The sequence below is a fragment of the Cololabis saira genome, chromosome 2 (genome assembly GCF_033807715.1).
Source record: "Cololabis saira isolate AMF1-May2022 chromosome 2, fColSai1.1, whole genome shotgun sequence".
NCBI lineage: Eukaryota > Metazoa > Chordata > Actinopteri > Beloniformes > Belonidae > Cololabis > Cololabis saira.
The window spans coordinates 28,783,338-28,810,341 of NC_084588.1; the positions used below are offsets into that span (position 1 = coordinate 28,783,338).

The 27,004-nt window shown below is 37.7% G+C and overlaps 1 protein-coding gene across 1 annotated transcript; it reads left to right on the forward strand.

The window, feature by feature from the left end:
- The first annotated feature begins 5,070 nt into the window (after window positions 1-5,070).
- Window positions 5,071-26,738, forward strand: ext2 (exostosin glycosyltransferase 2). Its single transcript, XM_061742654.1, has 15 exons — window positions 5,071-5,224; window positions 6,517-6,859; window positions 6,948-7,171; window positions 8,695-8,784; window positions 9,642-9,758; window positions 9,957-10,152; window positions 10,548-10,687; window positions 10,770-10,863; window positions 14,428-14,559; window positions 18,828-19,017; window positions 21,217-21,383; window positions 22,666-22,809; window positions 23,013-23,141; window positions 23,692-23,774; window positions 24,730-26,738. The coding sequence occupies exons 2-15, from the start codon at window positions 6,545-6,547 to the stop codon at window positions 24,866-24,868; spliced, it is 2,160 nt and encodes a 719-aa protein (XP_061598638.1). The 5' UTR covers window positions 5,071-5,224; window positions 6,517-6,544; the 3' UTR covers window positions 24,869-26,738.
- The last annotated feature ends 266 nt before the right edge of the window (window positions 26,739-27,004 follow it).

The window sequence follows — 27,004 nt, forward strand, 5'->3', positions numbered from 1 at the left end:
CCCAAACAGTACTTTACTTTGAGATTTTTTTTTAATTATCCCTAAAAAAAAGTATATGCCTTTGATATGTAAAGAATGTGCCTTTTGTTTGAGGACTGATGAGTACAGATGTATTCTGTATAGCCTCACTCATTGCAGTCCAACTCAACCTGAGATGCAGCATGTTATGATTGTACAAAGAGGGCAATTACTATCCTGGACAAAAAAAATATTCTTAAATTACAAGCAACTAGCATATCTAAATACTAATAAGATCACAGCTACAGAATGTCTCTTGTTACAACACACTGGTATGAACCTGATTCAAGGAAAACATTTAACATGCGTTCTTTGAACCGGATAAAAAAAATATTTGAACTTGCCCTACTGCCAGCTATCACTGCCCACACCTGAGTGAGTTGTAAACATGCTACATCACAGAAAATGAAGGTATGAAAGTACAAAGTTGCTGGTGCATCACTATGTGTTTGCCATTTGGTAGTGTTGGATTTCTCTGCACTTGGAGACGATGAAGATATGGATGATGTTATCCCAGCGACCAAGATATGGTGCATTAATCAACATGAAACAGATAATGAAGAGATTCAGAAAGTTTTGGTGCAGCAAGTAGTGTATTGCTCCTTTTAGATAGAAAATCATCTTAGTCTTAAATGTCCTACAGTCCTTTAAGAATAATGTGGTTTAGCAATATATTCTTTAAAAACAATGTTCCGACATTCCAAATGAATGAACATGAATGGATAATCTCTTCTTACACACACTGGTTCTGAGCAACACCTGTGCAACCTCCTCAGAGCAACTTCCCAGCCATGTCAAGAGCAAAATGTAAAACATTTTTTTCCCCCAGTAAATAATGGCTTAATTGGCAGTGAGTTGCAACTACAAAGCTCAAGTAAATCAGTCTTCTGTGATTCATTTAAATGACCGCCTCCACAAATGTTGCGCTCCAGAAGAGAGATTCCCATAAATACTCCCATGAAAATCAGGACCAGGTGTTAAGATTGCTGTGTTTACGCCTTTCAGGCGGTGAGTTACCACTGTGGGTCGTCAGTAAATATCAACAGCAATTTTATTACATCGTAGCACGGATGGTACCAAGCACAAAGCCACAGTAAATCTCGTCCTTGGTCTGATAGAGACCAAATTCCCTGCGGCGTCTTATGGGATGATGTAGTGTGGGAGGTTTCTGTTTGATAACCTCAGTGATCCACCCTGGGCCAAGGCTCACATAGTTACTGAGTTAGCCAGTTGACAAAAAAAGACATAAAAAGTTGAAAAAATATTGGCACCAAAATGAAAAAACACACCAAACAAATATACACTAGGAGCTCTGGATAGCATGCAGGAGTGTTATTAATATGTGGTTACGTGTTGTTTCAATTACAGTTTTTTACAGATCAGTGTTCCATGTAACTACTTCATTACCAGCAAAAGGCTGTTTTTGAAATTGGTGGGCAACTTCAACTCGGCGTGGAGGAAAGAAGTCAAAGGTCTGTTTTTACTTATACCATACCCACTGCTACAACTACTGCACCAGTAAAAGCTTGCCTAATTATTAGTACTTGTTTTACCACTGATAATTGAAACCATGTTTGTCAAACTGTTGCATTAACAACCTTCCTTTTAGTAGGCTTACACTGACCATAATGTCATAAGACATTATATCTGGCTGATCTTTTTTTTTCTTTCCCAAACTAACTTGGTTAAAGGAGTTGTGTTTTTTTTTTTTTTTTTTTACACTCCTTATTACCTAATATAACATGCACGTAGCTCTATAAAATAATGTCCTTCCCATACTTGCTGTATTTGTGTATAGACTATTCAAGGGCCCACATACTGTATGTGACATATTTCTGCAGTACACAAGAGAGCATCCGCTGTTGCTTCAGTTTCTTGGGGTTCTGGTATTTCTGTAATGAGGGAGGATGTTACTTGTAGGCTCCTGAACAAAACTTATTCATGCAGAAGTACAATTGTGCACCCTGGAGCAAATGCAGTGCTGAGAGGATGAAGCTGGTCTGCTGAGATGAGCAGGTAGCTCAGCAGAAAAGTTCTGTGATGACAGACTTGAAGATCAACTGTAGAGATAAGATGCTTCATTACACTACAAATAGATATACTTCTGCTATTAATTATTTATCTATAAGGACGTGGTTGTACCCGATTGGCATATTAGCAATTTTTTTGAAACAGTGGGACAATATTTATCAAATTGATCTATAGATGACATCTTAAGTAATGTTTTATGTAAAATAATGTCAGTGAAAGTAGAATTATAAATTATATTTACTTGTCAGAAATGTTAGCACCATCGGTGGAGCTCAGTATCCCTGAGAGCCACACTTGCCAGACTGATTTCAAGAATTAGACTCTACAAGTAGCATGTTGTTTGAATAATAATTCAAAGGGATGACCACTGCAGCTGTGACATACGGACCTGTGACATAAGGATCCTTCTATACTGCTGATTACTACTACAGATACAATCAAAGTATTTATTGATACATCAGGAAATTATGTCAGCGTTTTTTTTTGTGAAAATAAATGTTGTGTCCTTTTCTTTTTTTTTTAAATTCTATTATAGGCCTAATATATTTCAGTTGAACACAGTTGGGTGATGCTAAATGAACGATTATTCTTGTTGATTCAATTTACAAATCAATACATTATTTTCGTGGCCTTTACAATCAAACTTTTGGGATATATTCAAAAAAATACTATGAGATGCACTCATCACTCAAAGCAGACATTTAGATTTGACTGGATTAAAAGACAAATTTGTCCATCATAAAGAGCATTCCATACCAAATTTTAACACAACTGTTAAAAGCTCAATGAAAGGAAGGTAGCAGATTTTGACTTGAGATATTTTCCTAAACAAAAGCAGATATATGATTATTTACAGGAAAAATGGTTGCAGGCACTTCACCTTACACTTCACAAACGGACAATTAGGTCTGCAGAGTGGATAATTGGGACTAACCTCCTATCTATCCAGGACCTGTACCGGTCCAGGACCAGGAAACGGGCAGGTAGCATCTCTGCAGACCCCTCACACTCAGGACAGTCTATTTGAACTCCTCCCCTCTGGATGGCGCTACAGAGCTCTGTACGCCAAAACCTCCAGACTCAGAGACAGTTTCTTCCCCCAAGCTGTTGCTCTGGTGAAATCTCATCACTCATAGAGTCTCAGAGTAATCAATCACTGTGCAATAATAATAATAATAATAACCACAATCATATGCTGTAACAATGCATTTGTAACTTGCTTCTTTCACTTACGTTACATCAGCAAACTGAGATCCATAGTTTCCGCCACTGAAAGTGAAATGCTCATACATGCTTTCATCTCATCCCGGATTCACTAATGCAACTCACTTTTCACTGCACTCAGTTCTTCTGCTCATGATCACCTACAGTTAATCCAAAATGCTGCTGCAAGACTACTCCCCAGGTCAAATAGACGGTCACACATCACTCCCATGTCTCCACTGGCTCCCGGTTTCATTTACAATACAGTTTAAAATACTCACCCACAGAGAACTGCATGGTCAGGCCCCCCCTTATATAACTGACCTACTGGAACTGTATTCACCAGCTCGCCCGCTCAGATGAAATATGCAGAACCTACTGCCTATCCCTCGCACCCGCCTTAAGACTCATGGTGACCGAGCTTTCAAGGTTATGGCCGCTAAATTATGCAGGCAGAATGCTCTGCCTGTAACTTTTAGATCTATTGAGTCTGTGAGCTCTTTTAAAAGTCAACTAAAAACCTACCTTTTTTAAACTGTAACTTGTAAACTGCATTGTTTCAAGTTATTTTATGTTTTTTTCTTTTCTACCATGTATTCTATGTATTTTATTGCTCTAAACTGTTTTTATTCTGTAAAGCACTTTGTGACAAATGTCTGTGAAAAGCACTATAAATAAACTTGACTTTACTTACTTACTTACTTACTTACTTACTTACTTACTTACTGACTTTCAATAACCATGTCTACCCAGACCCGGATTAACTCAGTGTGGGGCCCAATTTATAAAGACCATAGATTTACATGAATGTATTGCTTTAGTACATACTCAACACATGTACTACAAATAAATGTAAGACAAGCAACCAACTAAGAGTAACACTACAGATAGACATGAGTCTACAAACGCCAAACTACACTGATGCTCCAATCAGAATAAAACTCACATGCCAAAGTAACAACACCACATGTTAACTATCATCATTTCCATCCTATATGGCCTGTCTGAGGACTACATGCAAAACTATTACAGCACATGTCTAAACAGTCAAACAGGCCTACTGAATGAGCTGATGCGAAGGTAGGGAACAACACATTAAAATAGCAATGTGTAGGCTGTTAGATTTAAGATTGTTAAGATTGTTGTTGTTAAGGCACTCACTCAAACGCAATTATTTTAATTGTATTATTATTATTATTATTATTATTATTATTATTATTTTATTTTCATGTATTTTTTTTTAGATCATTGGTTAGTGCTGTACCGGTTTGCTCCTCTTCCAGCAAATATATAGAGAGAAAAAAAAATGACATATATGGTCCAGTTAGTCATTTGATTGGTGCCCCCTCATTGGTATCAGTATATTGATAATCCCGACTAGTGTCTACCTCATACTGCTGCACCTTTCATTTCAAAAAAATAATAACCGAGTCAAATTCCCTGTCTAAGGAGGATTTTTAGTGCCAAAATTAAATAAATAAATACATAATTAGTTAATTAAAATGGGAATTAAATATATCATTAATTAATTAAATATGTCATTGATTAATTAAAATTTTATTTTAAGTACATTTTTTAATTATTTCAGTATTTAATTAATTAATTACAAATTGTATTAATTAATGACACATTTAATTAATGTCATATTTCATTCCAATTTTAATGAATTAATTACACATTTAATTAATTATGTATTTATTTATTTAATTTTGGCACAAAAAATCCTCCATACCTGTCTTGTTTGACCTGACTTGGCCAGTAAATCTGATTGTGGTTGTGATTCCTCTCCGCCGCCAGAGGGCAGCAAAGCGCCTGATAACATGTGACGGAAGGAGGAACTTCCGCCTTCCGGGAGACGCCAGCGCTAGCTCCGGGCTAGGCTAACATCACAATTAAGAGTCTGTCAGAGTAACTCAGTCTGTAACTGTCGCTATGAATCGTGAGTGAAGTCCATGTTAAGTTGAACATCTCGGTACGTAATACACACGCTTTTGACAACTGCCTTTAACCGTGAATCCCCTGTCCTGTCTCTGTCTGGCGTTACAATGTGAAGGAACTAGTTTAGTTGGTTTAGTTGGTTTATCTAACTGCTCACACGCACATGGGCTTGTCATTTGTTGCCACTGCAGCTCATAAGCTTGTGTTTTTCCTTCATAGTTAATGTTCTGTCCGTATGACATTGATTTGGGATCGTAGACGGGTTATAAGTAACTGGGCTGTCGCATATGAGGTGATTCTGTTGCGATATTTTGATTAAAACACGTTTAAACGGTGGGTGATAATTCACATTGGCATGGCAAGTTTATTTGTACAGCACAATTCAGCACAAGGTAATTCAAAGTGCTTTACATTGACATTAAAAGCGGTTAAGTTGTTAAAAGTAAGGGCAGTAGAGTACAGCAGGTAAGTATTTAAGTTAAGAGTACGCTTGAGTAAACAGTAATGATTTTAAACCTGATTTAAAGGAGCCCACAGTTGGAGCAGACCTCAGGTCTACAGGAAGTTTGTTCCACCGGTGAGGAGCAGAATAACTGAACGCTGCCTCACCTTGCTTGGTTCTGGTTCTTGGGACACACAACAAACCAGATCCAGATGAACCTCAGGGGTCTGGGAGCTTCATAGGAACTGACAGATCAAACATGTATTTTGGTCCAAGACCATTCAGGTCTTTGTAGACCAGCAGTAAGATTTTAAACTCTATCCTTTGACTCACTGGAAGCCAGTGTAGTGATTTCATGACCGGTGTAATGTGGTCCAGTTTCCTGGTGTTTGTAAGGACTCTGGCGGCAGCGTTCTGGATCAGCTGCAGCTGCCTGATAGATTTCTTGTTAAGGCCTGTAAAGATGCCATTGCAATAATCCAACCTACTGAAAATGAATGCATGAATAAGTTTTTCCATGTCTTGTTTAGAGAGAATCCCCTTAATTCTAGGAATGTTTTTCAGGTGGTAATAGGCAGATTTAGTGATAGACTTTAGATCACAGGTGTCAAACTGAATCCCAGAAGGGCCGGTGTCCTGCATGTTTTAGATGTTTCACTGCTTTAACACACCTGATTCTAATTAATCATCGTCACCAGCTTGTCATCAAAGTCTGGATAGTTCTGTTGATGACACAGTCACTTGTATCATGGTGCAATGAAGCAGGGAAACATCTAAAACCTGCAGGGACACCGGCCCTCGAGGACTGGAGTCCGACACCCCTGCTTTAGATGGTACATTGGTAGTACAGGAGGTTGTGATTGACCAGAAGCTTTTCTTCACAGCGGCTGGTCGGACAGAGAGGTGGCAGTCATGTATACCTCGGGGAAGTACAGCTCGCGTGGTCCTGCGTTAATCCCCAGGATGAAAACCAAGCATCGCATTTACTACATCACCCTCTTCTCCGTCGTGCTGCTCGGACTGATCGCCACCGGGATGTTTCAGTTTTGGCCACACTCCATCGAGTCCACAGCCGACTGGACACTTGATAAGCGCAGTGTTCATGATGCACCTCTCATCCGTCTGCCGATATCCAGTCCCATACCTGAGAGGGGTGATCTCAGCTGCAGAATGCACACCTGTTTTGATGTATACAGATGTGGTTACAATCCTAAAAACAGAATCAAGGTAACTGACACGCATTGAAACTCTTACACATAAATAAGTATTTTTCCCTTCAACCCTGATCAGTTTCTTTACATTGCTGGTTTTGTAGGTCTACATCTACCCTCTACAGAGGTTTATGGATGAATTTGGGGCTCCCATCAGCACCACAGGACTATCACGGGAGTACAATGATCTGCTCAGTGCAATCTCTGACAGTGACTTTTACACTGATGATGTCACCAGGGCTTGCCTTTTTATTCCATCTATCGATGTGCTGAATCAGAACTCCCTACGTATCAGAGAGACTGCCCAGGCTCTGGCAATGCTACCCAGGTAATGAAATCAGTAGATCCTTTCTTAAATCCCTTTTTACTTAATCTCTAATCTCTCAAAACTGTGACTCATCTATGAGTCACAGTTTTGAATGTGTCACATTAACATGTACTCTACATGAATTGTCTTGCCAAAACTGCTCTGACTTGTTTAGAGACTTCAGGGTGATGTGATGTCATGTGGTGATTGATATGGGTTTGTTGGTAGCAGATCGTTTGGGTCCAATGGATTTAGCAGTAATGTTTTAGGCTTCAGGAACCCACTTGTAGTAAGACATGTGGTGAAAATTAAGTCAGGCTGGCATGTGGGTATTGTGGTATCCAGCCAGTGTCTTGGACTAGGCCCAGCCTATACTGTACTATACACATGTTTCATTTATTTTGATGTTGCTATAGTATTTATATTGCAACTTAACAACACATAAAAATCAGAAAGTGTTGTTCATATCAGTTTAGTCAGATTACATTTGTTTCCATTTTAACTCATGGCCTCATCCATTTTCTTTTGTATTTTTCAGCAGCACAGTGAGCTGCTTGGCTGTTATGTTTGATATTATTGTCTGAGAAATCAAGTAGCATTACATGTAACAACATGTTTTACACACTTCTAAACTACGTCTAAATTTCATTGAATAGTGTTAGAAAATTCCTGAGTTTGAGTGCTTCCTGCAGAGTAGCAGCATGGTTGAGAACTATGCATGTGAACTAACATTGTCAGTCACCATATATGTAAGTACAACCAAAACCAAAGCACAGACGATGTCAAAGGAGATTTTATCTGATAACATCACATTCGTAAAATCAGTAAGGGCTGGTAGAAGAAGTAGTCTGAACAGGTGTTATTTCAGTCACTATTTCTCACTCATTGTGCTTTCTGATACAAGAAATACTAAAAAGTAAATAAAAAGGTTTTATTAGCAATCCGGTTATATTTAGGTGGAGTATGTGGGACTTGAGAAAGGAGAGAAACAGATGTTAATTGCTGATTTCCAATATAAAATGCAAATACTTTGTAGTCTTTAGTGCTGTTATAAATATTATCATATTAAATATGTTTAGGAAATACGAAGATATATATACATATATATAGATCTAGTGTATACTGCTGTTATGTCTGATAATACTGAGATATGAATTTTTGGCCTTAACACCATTCCTTTATTTATTTGGCTTACAATAATAATTTCGTTGGCGGTATGTGTCAGTATAGCATCGACATAAATGCAATGGCCTAAAGTTTTCTACAATAGCATTGCATTGAATTGCACTTTCTCTCTCAGTGATTTTATGGTTGGAACTTTTTCATTGTGCAGATAAGAAAAACAAGATTTTTTTTTGTAATATTCTCATTAATTACGATAATCCTTAAAAACCAAAATAATAACCAATTCCCATGTACTATAAACGTGTGTAAGTAGTAAGATTTTCTGCCATAACTTTGTTTAATATTCCATGAAAATAATAATAAAAGAAATGAAATAAGGTTGAGGATGGAAAACAAGTTTCTTTTTCTGTTTTGGGCAGATGGGACAAAGGCATGAATCACCTCCTGTTCAACATGTTACCTGGAGGTCCTCCTGACTACAACACAGCGTTAGATGTGCCAAGAGACAGGTAGCGCATCCCATCACACACACACACAAGATGAAAGGGGATAAAAATTGTGATGTTATTATTATTGTTGTTATTTATGTACACTTTTTTTTTTACCCAAAGCAGAGAAGAGGATGTACGTTTGTTTTCAAGATATAGGTTTTCAGGGCTCTGCTCTAAAACTTCCCTCTTGTAGATATGAACAGCAAATGATCATTTCCTGTCTATGTATTTTCTGGGTCGAGGAATCATAAAATATATTTTCATGCAATAAAAAAATGGATTATGGCAGTGTGGGAAGCATTTAGCAATGTAATTCACGAAGTGTTATGAATAAGAAGTTTAATGTAATTTTAAGACATATTTACAAGTAAGTAAGAAATACCATTTTCTGGATAGTTTAAAAGGACTTTTCAAATCTGGTTATATTTAAAAACAACAGCCATGTTCTGAAGATGTTCTGTGGGTTAGAGTGATTGTTTAGGACAGAAGTATGGTTCATAAATGTGCAGACACTGAAGACTATCTTTGGTTTTTAGAAAACGTCTGTACTCAGCCTGCCGTACACCACTTGGTATGCAGCCTCACCAGAGCCAGGCGTCTGTGGTGATGTGCTTCTAATTTGTAGTCACCCTTATGTAAAGACCAAACAGGGTACAAAATGTATTTTATTGCACTGACTTCAGATCAGATCACTAAGCCTTATTTTATGTTAAAAAAAAAACAAAAAAAACCTCACAAGAGCACTGCTGCTAACCAAGTTGTATAGACCAGAGTATAGTTTCTAATTAATTTTATGAATTAATCTTAAAACAATTCTGCTTGCTTATGTCCCACTGTGTGAAAGCATTGCTACAGTCCAAGGCCATTTGTTTCAGAGCGCTTTTGGCTGGAGGCGGTTTTTCTACATGGACCTACAGACAAGGTTATGATGTCAGCATCCCAGTTTACAGCCCTCTTTCTGCAGATGTTGAACTTCCGGAGAGACAGCCAGGGTGAGAAGATAGCGTATAGTAACTGTCATTATAATTATTAATTATCAGTTCATCACTGCTCATGTATATTATTGACTTCAGCAAAATAAAAGTAATTGTGCTTCATTGACGATGTGAAGAACAGTTTTATTAAAGGACTTATTCATAGAAAATGTGTACTTCTAACCAACTACATATCTCCTTTTTCCATTGATAAAGGCCACGACGCTTCTTTATTCTGTCGTCTCAAACTGCAATTCACCGGGAGTACCGTGCTGAATTGGAGCGTTTGAAAGAAGAAAATGGAGAAGCATTGCTTCTCCTGGACAAATGTAGCAACCTCTCCCAGGGTGCAGCATCTGCACGGAAACGATGCTACAAAGGACAGGTGTATGAGTATCCACAGATCTTGCAGGTGGGGAGGACAACTGCATATAAATAAGGAAAGAATCATGATTGAACCATTATTGTTCAATGCATTTTCTAAATCGCAGTATGTTATTTTTGAATTTCTATCTGCGATTATAATTTTGGCACTTAGCCTGAATAGTCTGTGTTAGTTTTGCATTTGTAAGATTGGATGCTTCATTTTACATGCAGTTACAGGCTTGTGTATTGAAGCAAATAAGAATATGTACCTCTTTGAAAGGACAAGGGTTTTTTGAAGGTAGACATTATTATAATATTTAGTGGTTAATATGTGGTTAAAGCCCTAAAATGTGAATACTTTCCATTAAAGCTTGTGATAACTTTTGTGTATAATGCTAAATCACACGTGTATGTATGTATGTTCTCAAAATGTTTTTGCAGGAGTCTTCCTTTTGTGTGGTCTTGCGAGGGGCACGTTTGGGCCAGGCTGCCCTCAGTGACGTGCTACAGGCTGGATGTGTCCCCGTCATCCTGGCAGACTCCTACGTTCTGCCATTCTCAGAAGTGCTTGACTGGAAAAGGTTTGCTGAAAACTTGGACCATAAAACAAACAAGATGTTGTTAATTTCCTTTTAATAATTTGCTGCTTCCGTTCCTGCACAGGGCATCTGTGGTTATTCCAGAGGAGAAGCTGTCTGAAATGTACACGATCTTAAAGAGTATTCCTCACAGACAAGTTGAAGAAATGCAGAGACAGGTAAAAGTCACATTGACTAACAGCAGAGATTACTTGCCTTTTTGTCATAAGAGGAAACCTGTACAAAACGTAAGTGTCATAATTGGTGCTGCTGGATTTATAGTTCTAGCATGTTATATCAGAGATTAACCTGTTCCTTAACCTTCCAAGGTTAACCAAATAACAATTTTTCTAGGAGATAAAAGAATGTATGTGTGTTATGCAGAAGGTGGAAACTTAGATACCGACTTCACTTCTTCCTTAAAAAAAAAAAAAAAAAATCCTCCGTTGCTCAGTGTAGATTTTAAAAGGCTTATAGAAGATTTAGCAGTGTTTATTTTAGCTTGAGTGAAATGCAAGCATGGCGACTTATTTTCTTTCCATTTGATATCTGCATTGAGACAATAAACAGGAGTGAAAGCAGCCATGAGAGTAGTGCACTTGTTCAGCTGCTCCTCATTCTCTTGTATCAACTTTAGTCCATTTACCAATTATACTGGCCTAACAGACAATTTCAGCCAAAGACTCAGAAATGGTCTTAGATTACATGAGACAAGTTTAAAGCCCAAGCTTTGTTTAACTCACATCTATCTTGGTAGCCTAGATCTGATGTTGTTATTCATTGGCCACAATTCTCCCTGGCATTCTCTGATGGCCTGCAGATGGATTGGTTCAAGTTGATTTTTATCTGAAACATGTCCCAACAGAAGTGATTGATTGAAACTAATGGTGTATACAAACCTACAGAATGTTTTTTGAGCTGCTCATCACAGCTCAGCTTCAAACAGACACTAAAAGCACCATCGTGCTGTTAAATTGGTTACTACATTAGTTAAAATCATGAACACTTTTTAAATGAGGCTAAATGACTTTAAATGATCAAAGATTGAGGGACGGAAATGAAAATCAGAAGTTTGTCATTTTAAATGACGAACTTGGGGCAGCATTGTATATTTATTAAAACATTAATATGACAAAGATTTGTACATGTGACGTGGTTTTATTCATACCTTTTTATTACGTTTTCCTTTAAGTACTCTCTGGGGCCATTAAATACATTTCCATGTGTTTTACAAGATAACATTTCCCATACACACTTGGATGCACAAAATATGCTAAAAGAAATAGCTGCTAACCTAATATTGCACCATACCTGCTGCTTGTGAGAGCAAGTAAGTGTTTTCTTGTGTGATGCATTTACTTCAAGTCCCAACTCCCAAGTTGTCTAAGTGGTTGTTAATTTTTCAAGCACATATAATGTTTACAGTAAAAGAGTAGTGTACAGCACATGGCTCAGGATACATCATGATTTACGCTGTAATGTTGTAAAACTATTATCACAAAGCAGACATTTAAGCAAAACCTATGGATTGATTTATTGTTTTACATAGTTGTGATGCTGTATTTCAGTAGTTTTGCCAGCAGAGGGCTAATCAGCCTTTGCTATCATAGAGCATCTATGTTCCCATGAGTACAACTTGTGAGTTATTCATTTTTGATAGTTTTAGCCAACAAAGCGCCAGTGATACCATAAAAAAGAAAAGCTAATCAAAGAACAATTATAAGGAAAATGTTTATTTCAAAAACCTTTGTGATGACTGGTTCGATCCACAGTTCATTGAGGACCATTTCTATCCTATAAGTTTAGCTATCTGTCAGCCACTTACCAGTTTCTCTATGGTTGAACAAAGTAATTTAGTCTACTGTTTTCTACACAACTCCTCTTCATTATTTTAACCAGGATTTTTATTACTCACTTCTAAGCAAGCATGTAGTTACATCTTACAATTACAGTTTTTGTTTACACATTTAAATTGGTGAAATCCATTATTGTCAGTTCATGGCTTTAGCTGCTTGATATTTGTTTTTGTTGTTGTTTTTTATTTCATTAAAACAATTAATAAATATGTCACAGACCATAGGGATAAATGCTGATATTGGAGGTTGAGAAGATATTTCTATTTCAAAGATGTCTGTTCTTCTCTACTCATAAAAATTCCTGCAGGAGCTGGGGGGGGGGGGTGAAGGGTAACGGGGGGGGGGGCCCTGGGGCCATCACAATTTTCTTTCTGCCTCCCACCAGTCAGAAAAGAAACTTTCATCACTTGTTGATTTATAGGCCCCTGAGATCAGAAAGTCTTTTTAGATTCTTTTCTCCCCCGCTGCAAAAATAAACGCTGTTTTTGTGTTGTTGAACATTTCTAGTCTTTCCTTACACAGACATTGGTGATTTAGGCAACAGTGTCGTGTTCACAAGGTAGCCAATAACACAAGTGTGTATTCCATTAGGAAGAAAAGATGTAAATACACTCTAGCTATGTAAACAAATGTTCATATTTGCTGTGGTTTGCTAGATTTTGGTAAGTGGTGGGGTGTCTGCAGTCGGATCACTGTAGCCTGGTGCTTCGCGGTAGATGACGGTGTTGTTTCGAGCTTGATTTACGCTTATAGCATGAATTTCCCCTTGAAGTTTCGACAAAGTCAGAGGAAAAACTTTGGGGGAAAAATTTCATAAACGGGATCATGAGGGTTTCCATGTGATAACGTTAAGATATGGGTTAAGAGTTCACTCATCATAAAGTCTGTTATTCAAACAGACATCTGTTGAAGTAAAACAGACGGGCAAAAAAGGTTTTCATTGAACTTCAGAAGAGTTGTAGAAAGATGAGAAGCTGGAGAGGACTGCAAAATATTTTTCAATGATACGGTCTATGAGAAATATCAAGATTTTACCATTATGACATAATGTAACTGTTATCTTCTGTAAAAATTCTTGCATGAAATGAGGTTAATAACACAGTTTAATGAGTAACAACATAACTTAAACATTTAAATTGAGTGCTATGATATTCTGGTTAAGCATGTGTCACATTAACATCGATATTTTCATTGAATAGACCAAAAAGAGTCAATTTACTTATCATTTATTTGAAAGTAATGATTGTATAGCAAAAGATGCACCTGTGCCACACACACACAAAGCATGTAAACTAGATTCTGAGGGTGTGTGTGTGTGTGTGTGTGTGTGTGCGTTTGTTTTTTTCCTTTGCAGCATGACATTCCCAAATGGAATGCCATGCTGGTTGAATTTAGGTAGAATAATTCTGAGATGTTTTGTGTTTTTAAAAAGAAAAACACACGCAGAAATGGAAATAGTTAGTCTCTTGCAAACATTGCCCATCATCGCTCACTGCACCTTAGCGCTTACATACAATTACACACCCATTCTTCTTTCACGCTTTGTCAGTGCAGAGCAGTTTGCAGAGCCAGCCACCTCGATGTGAGCACATCAAGTTTTTTATTACCTGTGAATGAGTCCCAAACTCTTTTCTCCTGCAACCAAGAACCAACAGTTCGTAATCTGCCACTCATAGAAAAAGCTTTCCTTTTTTTTTTTTTTAGCATTTGGTCCAAATATGCTGATCTTAACTATTGTTAACTCTGAAAAATAAAAGGATAGCACGTTTATGTAGTTAAAAATGTATTTCGGTGTTGATTTTAAAGCATGTTTTATGTTTACCTTTTTTCTCCCCAATTTTGCTTGTAAAGATAAAATTGCAATTACCTTCTTTCTTTAATCCTTAGGCACGTTGGTTCTGGGAGGCCTACTTTAGCTCCATGAAGTCAATTGGCTTGACAACACTGCAGATCATCAATGATCGTATTTATCCATATGCTGCACGCACTTATGAGGAGTGGAACGATCCACCTGTTGTGGTATGTAACTTTGCACTCTTCTTTTCAGCATTGTTTTATTTTACTACACGGTCCTCCAGCATCTTTCTGTTGTGTTCATTTTTTTCTCTCCATACACTCAGAAGTCGATTCCAAAATATGGCTATGCAATCTGTAGAGTCTTGTGCTCTACTGTACTGAACTTTTAATTTGTACCCCTAGAAGTGTTTTTATTGCAGAGATCTGAACACCACTAATCTAGAACAGAGCTTTTGCCATCCATATACTCACAGTGTCACATTAACTTTCCAACTCTCCCGTGCCTCGTAAATCACAGCCTCTGCAGCTAAATGACAGCAGATACGGCCTCTCTTTCTGAAGCACCCCAAGTGCACCATGTCACAGTTTGGTATACACCCAGTTAACAGCCAAGTTGTGTCAGCAGTTCTGCACGAGGAGGATGCCTCCGTTGTGGTGCAAAATAAGTTCCTCTAAGTATTAGTCATTGTGTTTGTCGAGAGTATTCTGGATGTGAGGAATGGTTTATGTGTGTTCAGCATCGCTCGGGTTGTGGGAGTTTGTGGCTGCAGACATGTTCACTGGCAGATCATCTCTCAGGAGTTATTAATCACCCTGGATTTTGATCTAGTGACTCTGTCTAGTTCCCACTCCGGGATAGAGGCATGTGCATGTCAGCATGTTTTGCAGTGCCTACTCGTACCTTTTGAATTTGTCAGATATCTACAAATGTATTATGTTTTCTTTTTAAAGAGTTTTGTGGCAGTAGTGGCCTTTTATTGAGAAAGTGGGTAGACAGAAAACGGGTTGAGAGAGTGGGGGAAGACACGCAGTAAAGAGCAAACCTGCGGTGCCTGCAAGAGGACTACAGCCTCTGTAAATGGCGTCTGCTCAACCCACTGAGCTATCCAGGGTCAGATATCTACAAATATTGATGCATAAGTAGATCCACTAAATGCTTGGATTAGAAAGGTGGCATAATGATAATGTATTGGTGTAACGAAACAGCACTCAAGGCTTTTTGATGATTGTCATTTTAACTTTGTTCAAGACTAGTTTAGTATCTGTTCAGTTGGGACCTTTAGTTAATACTATGTCTGACAGTTTTTCTCTGAGCAGGTAGCAAGTATTCAGCAGTTACACTTGACGTTGCCACTTAAATATTCTGTCAAGGGTCCAACCTCTAGTCTAATCTGTCAGCATTACACTGTTTTCAAAGTTTGTCCATGCGCAGAAGAGGTTAATTGCATCAGGGCCCAGACCTTTGGCCATTCCTGCCTGAGATTGGAGATGAAGTGTTTTCTTGATGGATTCAGTGAATGGATGGTGAGAAGAACTTGCGCACAGCACTAAATAAATCAGTCAGACATTTTCCGCCTCTCCTCCTTAAGTCTTAAGGGTGGTAATTGAAAGCACATTGCCCAGGACTGCGGATGCCTTTGGAGTGAGGGGGTTCAGAATAAGGGACAAGCTGCTTTTTGTTTGTGATTTGTAGGTAGGGGGCAAACTTCCAAGGTTTATGCTCTACACAAACTGACACATCTCAGACTTTCAAGTTTCCCAGAGTCGAAAACCCTTTTGTGGTATGTGTGGGTATATGCATGTAGATTGATAAAAGTAATATTTAAAAGTTTAAGTTCATATTAGTATTTTGAGAACGGTGTTGTAACTCCTTAACATGAGATTTGAAATGTGTGTTGAGGGTTTTTGCATTTCATTGTAATCCCAAAAATTAAAAAAAAGGATTATGTCGTGTACACTTTAACCACTATGGGTACGAACATGTTCAATAGTCTTGAAACTTAAAGGAAGTGGCTTTGGCTCTGGAGGTGGAGCAGTTGGCTGATTATTAGAGGTTTGGTGGATTGATCCGCGTTGCTTCTTCAAGACATTGAACCTCACATTCCTGCAATGGATTCAATATTGTTTGTGTGATAGTGTGATGGACCAAAAAAAATCTTTCTACTAGAGAGTTCTGTATGAATGTGTATGCGAGTTAGTGAATAACGCTGTTGTGTAGACTACAACAGCACTTTAGCAATACAGTCCATTTACTAAACAAACATTATCTTTTTGGATCAATTTGGCTAAAGTAGCCAAGAGTTAAAAAAACAAACAAACATAAAAGTCAGCAGCTTTCTTTTTGTCCTTCAACTCTACATTAAAATAAACATTTATCTCTAATATTTAATGCTTCTATTATATGGAAACCACCATCCCCCAGTACATGTGGTGTTAAAGTCAAGTTTGTTCAGAGAAACAAGACATTTTTTCACATTTAGCATTTTCATATAAGCTTACGGTACTTCATTTTATATGGTTCCTAACCCGTGTTCTTTTTGAAGGATTTTAGAATGAGTGGACACTAGGAATGGGCGATATTTTACCATTCACGATAAACCGTCAAAAAAAATTCCCCACGGTAAGAATTTGTCATCTCACGGTAAAAACGATAAATTGAGGAAATTAGCCTGAAAGAAAGAAAGAAAGAAAGAAAGAAAGAAAGAAAGAAAGAAAGAAAGAAAGAAAGAAAGAAAGAAAGAAATGAGCCTGAAAGAAAGAAATGAGCATGAAAGAAAGAAGAAAGAAATGAGCATGAAAGAAAGAAAGAAATGAGCCTGAAAGAAAGAAAGAAATGAGCCTGAAAGAAAGAAGAAAGAAATGAGCATGAAAGAAAGAAAGAAAGAAAGAAATGAGCCTGAAAGAAAGAAGAAAGAAAGAAAGAAAGAAAGAAAGAAAGAAAGAAAGAAAGAAAGAAAGAAAGAAAGAAAGAAAGAAAGAAAGAAAGAAAGAAAGAAAGAAAGAAATGAGCCTGAAAGAAAGAAAGAAAGAAATGAGCCTGAAAGAAAGAAAGAAGAAAGAAATGAGTCTGAAAAAAGAAAGAAAGAAATGAGCCTGAAAGAAAGAAATATTCCCATTGATGACACTTTTTGTATTGGTATTTTTTTTATCGTTATTGGGTTAAATGCCAGAAATTATCGTGATACATTTTTTTGTCCATACCGCCCATCCCTAGTGGACACCTTTAATACTTAAAGAAAAAGGGAGGGGAAAAATGTGTTTGTGACGTACTGAACTGTGGCCTTCTATTCATCCTATGTATTCAGTTTGACAAATGACTTAAGTGGTCTCAGTGTGCTCTACTCAATTTTTATGCATCTGTGCTGCGTATGTTACTTTGATTATTTCCCCTTCTTTTTCTATGACAATGTGACAACGACCACAGGAAAGTTTCCACTTGCCAGTAAAGTGGGTCTTTATTGGTGATGCAGTGACTGATGTTGTGTCAAAAGCGGTGGCTGTGTCTCTGTTGACAGTCTTGTGTTGGTGCTGTGGAAAGAGCCACATAATCACTATGTGGCCACCTGGGACCAAAGACCAAACAGGGTTTATATGCACTTCAAAAAGCCCACAGATTTGTTGTTTTAGATGTGCTGTCTTTGCCCCTCTCACACTGTTTATCCCTCAACGTTGGAAAATGTTTGGAGCTTTTGATGAATGAACCCTGATGCTCTTACATAATTGTCACTATTACTGTAGCACATCTTAAGAGAAAGACGTTAGTTATACTTTTATTTCTCTTCAACAACTCTAATTACTTACGTAGTTCTTCAATCACTTTGCAGATTGTTCTGCTGTTACTCTAACCCAGATGGCTGTTTGTTATCTTAAAATATCATCAGAAAACTCTCCTGTGGTGTCCTTCATTTTACAGTGTCATTTGATCCAGCCTGGAGTCACTGTGACTTCCAGGATTTATAGACCTTTTTAAATGGTAGCAATGAAAGACAAACCAAGCTCTACGCTGATGGCAGATGGCTGCTGGCTACAGCCTAGCCAACTTTACTCTTGCACTGTTCCTTTATTACTTCCACCCATCTCCTGTTCTCACTGCACTTCTGCGTATCACAGGACTTTATAATTCCTCACAAGAACAATAAAGCCAAGATGATAGTCAGCCTTTTTTTTTTTTTATTTTCAAATTCCTACCTGATCATTTGTTCTTCTATACTGCTAAGATTCGGTTTTCCCGCTACTCTTAGTGCACGTTTTGTGAATTCTGTTTCCTGGCTTCATGAGGCATTGTTGGCTGATTCTTGCTCCACTATAGAATATAGAACATAATCTACATGTGATGTCGCTGTCCGATGAAGCGTTATTATAGCGCATTACACAACAGACAAGTCTGACACAAAACGTCGCAAAGTCAGCTCAACATTAATTTTGCATAAGAACAAGAAAGAGCTGATGAAAAAATATGTTTTTCTTTCTTTGTTTCTTGTCTTGTGCAGAAGTGGTCCAGTGTGAACAGCCCTCTGTTCTTGCCACTTATCCCACCAAGAGCTCCAGGATTCACAGCAGTGGTGCTGACCTATGATCGCGTTGAGAGTCTTTTCCGGGTCATCACAGAAATTTCTAAGGTGCCGAGCTTGGCTAAGCTGTTGGTGGTGTGGAATAACCAGAACAAGAGTCCTCCTGAGGGTGAGTGTACCAGTTCCTCCCTAAGATGGGAAGGGCCATGGCAGTTTATCGGACATATAGCTATATAAACACTCTAGTCAGGTTTGTTTAGTTAAATTAATGTCCAACAAAACTGCTATTAATACAAGTGTCCAACATAAAATGTAGGTTGTTATGGTTAAAGATTTGGATTGGTTTCCCCAAAACTGAGATAGTTCTCAAACCCCTCTGATATGTAGTCCTTCCCATGAATATGGTGGCAACTGATTATGTTGATATCATTTCAAATTGTTACCCATAGCATTTTGTGAAAGTAATCTTTCATAAAAGCATCACTGTCAGACAGGACAAGTCTGAACTGCCATAGTCGCATTGACATGCACGGTTGTGGTAGGATGTTTGCTTATTACCTTTTGTCAGATGGTGAAATCTTTAATGTTGGTTCATACTTGGAGCATGAGTCAACATGAGATGTGTACAAATGAGTCCAAATGTTGGTTGGTGTTATTTTAATGGAATTCAAAGGTCACATTTGAACGGGCAGGTTTTTGCTCTACTGCTATGTTGCAAACTAGTAAATTGTCAGGATAAATTATTCTACAATAAAATAAAAAAATAACTAGTAACACCGATGTACAAACCTCCTCTGTGATTTTGATGATTAGTGTTTCACCGATGTGGTTTTTTTTATTTCTCTCAGCATCTTCTTCATACAGAACAGATGGAGCCAGCTAAGAGCCACATTACATGTTTACAACTAGTTAACAGTTTTCATTGCAGTTTCAGCTGAGTAATAACGGCATCATTAGTTAGAGCCGTGTGTTCCAGCATGCAAACTTCCTGTCAGACACATAAATTTGACTCTGACTGCTGCTGTTTTGCTGGGTCAGGTGTGCGTCAGTGGCACATCAAGTTTAAATGCCCCCCCCCAAAAGAACCTCTGTAATTACGAACGCAAACACAGCACTGATTTCTAATGATGGCACATCAGTCTCGCCTTGAACAGACAGTTTGAACAAGTCTTTTTTTTGACCAGCATTTAAATCTGTGCTGTTCCTTTAAGAGTTGGCTAATGTAATGAAGTAGAGAAACGGCTTTGAAGTGCTCCCTCATTGCTGTGATGTTGCCCTCTCTTTAGAGGCATCAGCAGCGCCTAGCTGGAGCTTTGTATCCCATTAAAATTAACAAGGGGCCATTGTCGGGTCAGACTCTCAGCGCACAGGCCAATACCAAGGCACTTTTCTTCCCATTCAGACCAAATATTGGCCTGATGTGTTTAGAGGCCCCTCGTTTTTGTTTGAACAAGTAATGTCTTTATTGCCTTTTTTTATGGATGGGAGCCATGTTTTGTCATACACTTCAATTATATTATACTTATCACTTTGTCTTGACTTGATTGTGTCTCTTTGGACTTCCCTGGCACCCACACAGCAGCTAAGTCTAACTTACACAGCTAGAAGAAATTGCAAAGGAGAAATGCAAAAACCAAAGCCAGCTTTTCAAAACATGGAATTTTATTTTGTTGGTTTTAACACAAATTAAGTCACAAAGCGACAACTAGTATATTTTGACCCATGCCAAGTTGTGACTAAGACTTTCAAATTCATATAATAACACATAATTCCCCTCACTCTTTCTGTCTCTTTCAAATTACAAAAATAAAAGGAAGACATGACAGCAACATGGGAAGAGTGAAAGAAGAAACTCTGGGAATTTAACCTAGCAATTTTGCTGACAATAGCTTTTGACAGAAGACCTCAGACGTGGTTAGGAGGACCTGGGGCTCCTTTTATAAGCTGCCAGGCCCCAGTCTGTCCATTAATGAGGGGACAAATTCTGTGTGATCTGCCTGTGCCATAGTCCGTGCCATGGACGCTGCCCAAGATCTTTGAAACGCTCCCATGAAAATGCGCTTTGGTGATCTGCCGCATGAAGAATCATAATGTGGTCAGATTTGCATGTGCTTGAGGTTAGTGTAACAATATGAGTCAGTGTACAAAGTTAAATGCTTCGAGCACTATTTTCCACTGCCAGTGACAATTTCAGAATGCCTGGTGGTGTAAATGACACCATAATTCTCCATGCCTCCTAACACCCTGATTTATATTGAGTTAAATTTGCTGCATAGTGTACGTATGTACCTGTTAACTTTGACTCCAAACCTCCAGATATTTTATTTTTCCTGACCATTAATGTGATCATTTTTTTTTCTCTTGTCAGAGTCTCTTTGGCCAAAGGTCAGTGTCCCTCTCAAAGTTGTGCGAACTAAAGAAAACAAACTCAGTAACCGCTTCTTCCCGTATGATGAGATTGAGACGGAAGCTGTGCTTGCAATTGATGATGACATTATCATGCTGACATCTGATGAACTGCAGTTCGGCTACGAGGTGAGAAATGTACCCCTTTCCGAGAAAAAAAAAAAAAAAGACCTTGATTATACTTTGCCCTGATCGTAGTTTTGGAGCAAACCTCTTCAAGTTGATCCCAGAGTTTAAAGTCATTCAGGGAGATTACTGTCTCATTCTCCTCTATTTGGAGATTTGACTGCCTGCTGAATGTGTTTGATGTGGTAAGAAGGATGACAGGTCTGCAGCTGATGCTTTCCATGCCCAAATACCTGCCTGGCCCCTTTCTGCACAGCATGCTCACCTGAATCCATTTTGAACCTATTTGATAAAATTGGACTCAGTTTAAGGGTAATTACATTGAATTATAGTCAGAATATGAGGAGTTCCTCTGTTTGGTAGATGATGTGCTTTGCTTTCAGTTAATGGATCAGATGCGCTGCTGGTGTTGGGTCTTTTGAAGCATTTAGCCAGTTAAAAATCTATTTCAGCCTGCAAGCATTTTTGTGATGCGACTTTCAGATGTATAATTTTCCTTTGAAATGATTCAAGTTAGGGCTGTTCGATTAATCGATTTTAAATCGTAATCGCGATTATGTAATTAGAACGATGTTAAAACGTGAAACTCGTAAAATCGATTTTTGACTTTTTTTCTTTTTTTTTTTACCTTGTCTGCACACATATTAATGATTGATGGAAATACCTCTCAATACCTACAAAATGTCTTGTTTTATTCAATTGGAAATATAATTTACTGTATGTTTGCAAGTGCTGATTTGCTGATTTTTTTTTTTTCAGAGATAAAACTTTATATTTTATTATATTTTTTAAAACTTTTTTTCAACTTATTTTACAGAGTTTTGCACTTTATTCATTCATTTTTGGTTTGGAGATAAAACTTCATATTTTATTATATTTTTTAAAACTTTTTTTCCAACTTATTTTACAGAGTTTTGCACTTTATTCATTCATTTTTGGTTTAATAAGAGCAAAGTTTGCACTTAAAGCCCAATGGGGCAAATGTTCAATAAAAAAACTGCATATTTGAAATAATTTCTTTGCCTTTTGTCAATTCACAAAATAATCGTAATCGAAAATCGGATTTTGAGAGAAAAAAATCGAGATATTATTTTTGGGCAAAATCGAACAGCCCTAATTCAAGTATTAGTTTAGGCCATAAGAAAAAAGAGAAAACACTGATAGATGGTAGTTCATGACCAAAATCTTCTCAGATTTGGTCTGAATCATTTATCTTTTAATGCAAAGGGTTCACTTGAGTTGAACGTTCCAGACAATCCGTCTCCTGTCCTCCTATTTCCTGCAGGTGTGGAGGGAGTTCCCCGACAGGCTTGTGGGCTACCCAGGGAGGCTGCACCTCTGGGACCATGAAATGGGGAAGTGGAAGTACGAGTCGGAGTGGACCAATGAGGTGTCTATGGTTCTAACTGGAGCTGCCTTCTATCACAAGGTAATAACTGCCTCCAGTTAAGTTATTGGCTGCCTGAGCTCCTCTTCTGCATTTTACAGTTTTCTGAGAGCTTCACATGAGTTAGCAGTTAAGCTGGGAACAAATTTTAAAAAGGGAGATCGTACATTAAGCTTAGCTCCTCTTACATGCTTGCAGTTATTCTGTCTGCTGTATTGAGTGTTGTCAATCTCTTTTTATTTCAGTACTTCAACTATTTGTACACGTATAAAATGCCAGGAGACATCAAGAACTGGGTGGATGCTCACATGAACTGCGAAGATATTGCAATGAACTTCCTGGTGGCTAACATCACAGGCAAAGCCCCAATAAAGGTACGTTCATAGGTCTCGCTGTGCTCTGACTGAATGTTGCAAGCTTGCTGGGGGAGGCTGAAGCTTGAAATAGCAGACCAGCATCTCTGGGTCTGATCAGCTCTCACCCTTCGACATCACGGCCTCTCCCCCTCCTCGTCGCGTTGACTCTGCCCAGGTGCAGGGACCATGAGCAAAAGCCCAACCTTAACCTCCCTTATCTGGGTGTCACTCACTGGCACTCCCCCTCTGAGTATGTTTGCCTAAGCTCACCAAGGCTTATCCATACGCTGCTGTCAAACCACAGGATCCACACTTCCCTACACCTGCACCTGTGTTTTTAGCCTAATTTTTTTATTTTTTTTTATACCATCACTCATTTGTTTTTTGTCATTTACTCATTTGTAATTTACACAGACATATATTCACAGGCTCACAGTGTTGGGAGCCTGGTTTAATGTCCGGTGAAATAGGACTGGATTGTTTTAGCTTCAGTCTGGACAGCTGAGGTTTAACTAATCGTTGAAGTGACCAGACCTCGGTGGTGTGACTTTGTTCTGTATCTGTTTAGGTAACCCCAAGGAAAAAGTTCAAGTGTCCTGAATGTACAGCCATTGATGGACTGTCCCTAGATCAGACACACATGGTGGAGAGGTATGTTTTTCTTTTGCTTTTTTTTTTCTGTGACAAAGTGAGCAAACTAGAATCAACTTTTTCGTTTTTTTTGTTTTGGGTGTTTAGTATGTGTGTATTATATATATATATATATATATATATATATATATATATATATATATATATATATATATATATATATATATATATATATATCTATATCTATATATATATGTACCGTATTTTCTGGACTATAAGCCGCTACTTTTTTCATAGGTTTAGAAACATGCAGCTTATACAAAGGTGCAGCTATTCTGTGGATTTTTCTTCCACCACTCGGGGCGCTCTAACCGGAATTAGAATAAAAACTAAGACAAAATAAATGCAAAGAAGAATACGCTACTTCTTCTTTAGCAGATAGAAGTAGGTAGAAGCAGATTTCAAACAGATAAATAAATAGCGGTTATTTTCTCTTGGTTCTGTCCCGTTTTAATCAGCAAAGTTGCTGCCGTGTTAAAAGACACTGTTAGGAAAGGATCTATTTAGGTACAAACATGTACATCATTTACAGTTCAAAATCCTTCTGTACATGTAGTAAATATCTAATCTAACAACATAAATATCTGCGGCTTGCATATCTTTTTTTTTTAAATAGAGCGGATGCGGCTTATATGCAGGTGCGGCTTATAGTCCAGAAAATATGGTATATAATGTGTGTGTGTGTGTGGGGATATGACAGAGAGGTGATCGAAAAATAATAATGTTTACAGAAACATGTTCTATAAACTGTGTGGGAGTGAGTGAAATACACCACATAAGTGCCACTACATGTAAATAAATAAAATATATAAAGACATGTAAAATGGAAAAATAATACAGCGGAAATGTGGGACCTTGCAGTGATTAAATAATACATGCATCATTTACCAACATACTTTATCAGAAGCCATTTGGTTTTACCCCTGCTTTCAACACAATCATGTCTCATCCGTAGGTCTGAGTGCATAAACAAATTTGCTTCAGTTTTTGGAACAATGCCTCTGAAGGTGGTGGAGCATCGTGCAGACCCAGTGCTCTACAAAGACGACTTTCCAGAGAAGCTCAAGAGCTTCCCCAACATCGGCAGCCTCTGACCAGCTGGTAGCAAATGTCTGGACGTCCTCGCAGCCTCAACACTTGACACTATAATATTATCTTTTCATATCGAGTTACTAGTATTCACACAAAGCAATCACGAAGTCTCTCAGTTCAAGTGCCATTCATATTCTTTTTGGATTTCATTTAAAATGCACAGTTGGATCAGGCTATTTGGAATCCAAAGCCTGGTCTGTATGTGAATTTTGGTAAAAATGTGTTGATGAACGTTTGACTACATTAATGCTACGTCTGGTGCTTGATGGGCAGGAGGACTCATCGGTCCCTCACTGTTACTGTTTCAGAACTGGACAATTGAGCCTCCAGCTGCTCTGATATTGGCGTATACGGTGTATATATTTGTATTTTGCAGCAATGCTGTATGATAGTCATAATTTATGATGCTCCAACAAGAATTTAATTGTTTTTTTGTTTTTTTGGAAATATGACACGTTTCTTTTTATATGTATAAATGAAAAAGAAATACATGATAAATAATTCTAACATATCTATATAGGATTTATTCATGAAATGATTGAACACATGTTGTAAAATAAATGCTTCACGATACATTCTGTACTGCACAATGATATTGGACCATCGGACAGAGCTTTTACCATAAATCTAGTTAGAACAAATAACTGCAGAATTTTAAGGAGAAAAAAACATAGTCTGAACAATTGGGATTTACATTTTCTGTAATGCCATTTAATAATGGCTGAGCAAGGCCGTTATTTATTTATATACATATATATATATATATATATATATATATATATATATATATATATAAAAAATTCAGTTATTTGCATCATCACGTCATTAGCATCCCATAAACTGTTTGCCTTTTATTTGACCACATATTGTAGAATAAGTAGGAGGTTCTGAAAGTCACATAAATCATTTTTCTTTTTCACTTGTTCCATATGCAGGTTTGTTCATTAGTAGCTATGTCAGCTTCAGTGTTGTGACTGTAATAACTGTGCAGTTTCTTTTGTTTTTTTTTTATCATTGCCTTCTGATGTTTTAATTTTCCTTTTTTCTAATATTTTTGGAGTCATTGAAATTGTTCCATTTTTTGAAGTGAGTTTGTTCATCAAGTTGTTTGTATTACTTTATAAAACACAAGTAAAGTTCACACTAACATGTTTTTGAGTTTGAAAGTTTGTATTATTTTATTTTATTCTATTTTTCCACCCAGGTGTGAGTTATGTGGGAAGATGATGAGAACATTCAGCTTTTTCACATCTCCCTGTAGTTTAAACTATGTCCATCCACAGCGGGACCCTCTGTGACAGTGCCGATCCACTTTTCCTCGTAGCCCGTCACCTGTTGTTAATATACACTGCCTAATCCACCCTGTTCAATGTCAGCAGTTGAAAAGGGAGCAGTGCGTATTTTTGTCAGCTTCAATTAGTGTGATACTCTGGTGGGTCGTGAGATCTCATTTCAGTGCTTGTGGCCCTTCAGAAGAGCTGAAATGCAGGGGGATTTCAGAATACGACTTAAAGGATGAGACAGTATTTTGGCTGGGAGGTGCAATGCAACAGAAGAGAAAATGAATCTGTTGTTTAACAAATTTAGACAACTTTTTCACCAGTGGCAGCCCCAGAGACTTGCTCTTTCATGTTTGCACTGCTCAGACTTTGGATGTGTTAAAAACATATTTCTTGTCTTCGGCTTTCAAAGTTCTAAGTAGAGACTGTGGACTGTACTCGTATTTTGATTTCATTGTTTGTTTTAATGGTTTTTATTATATATACCTACTTTCAAATCATGATTTTTTTTTTTTTTTTTAATTGTAAAGTACTTCGGTCAACTTTGTTGTTTTTAAATGTGTTGTATAAATAAATCTGACCTTGACCTGAACCGATTTGTTGAAAGGTTTTTTCCCCAAAGCAGGAGTGACGAGTGTCAACAGAGTCGCCTTATGTTCCTGCACTGCAAGATAAGACTTATTAGAGAATTTAAGTATTCTGTGAGTAAGCGCTGCGACTAACAGGCCATGAATGACCTCATGTACAGAATGATCTCTTTCTGCTTTCTTTTCAACAAACATTAACTTTTATACAATAAATTAATAATTCAGACAATCTGCAATAAGTTATTGTACTTTAATCACACAAAAAACACAA

Coding starts and splice junctions, on each gene's coding strand:
- ext2 (XM_061742654.1), top strand. CDS start 6,545: ATGTATACCTCGGGGAAGTACAGCTCGCGTGGTCCTGCGTTAATCCCC. Junction 14,560..18,827: donor GGAACGATCCACCTGTTGTG/GTATGTAACTTT, acceptor TGTCTTGTGCAG/AAGTGGTCCAGTGTGAACAG. Junction 19,018..21,216: donor GAACAAGAGTCCTCCTGAGG/GTGAGTGTACCA, acceptor TTCTCTTGTCAG/AGTCTCTTTGGCCAAAGGTC.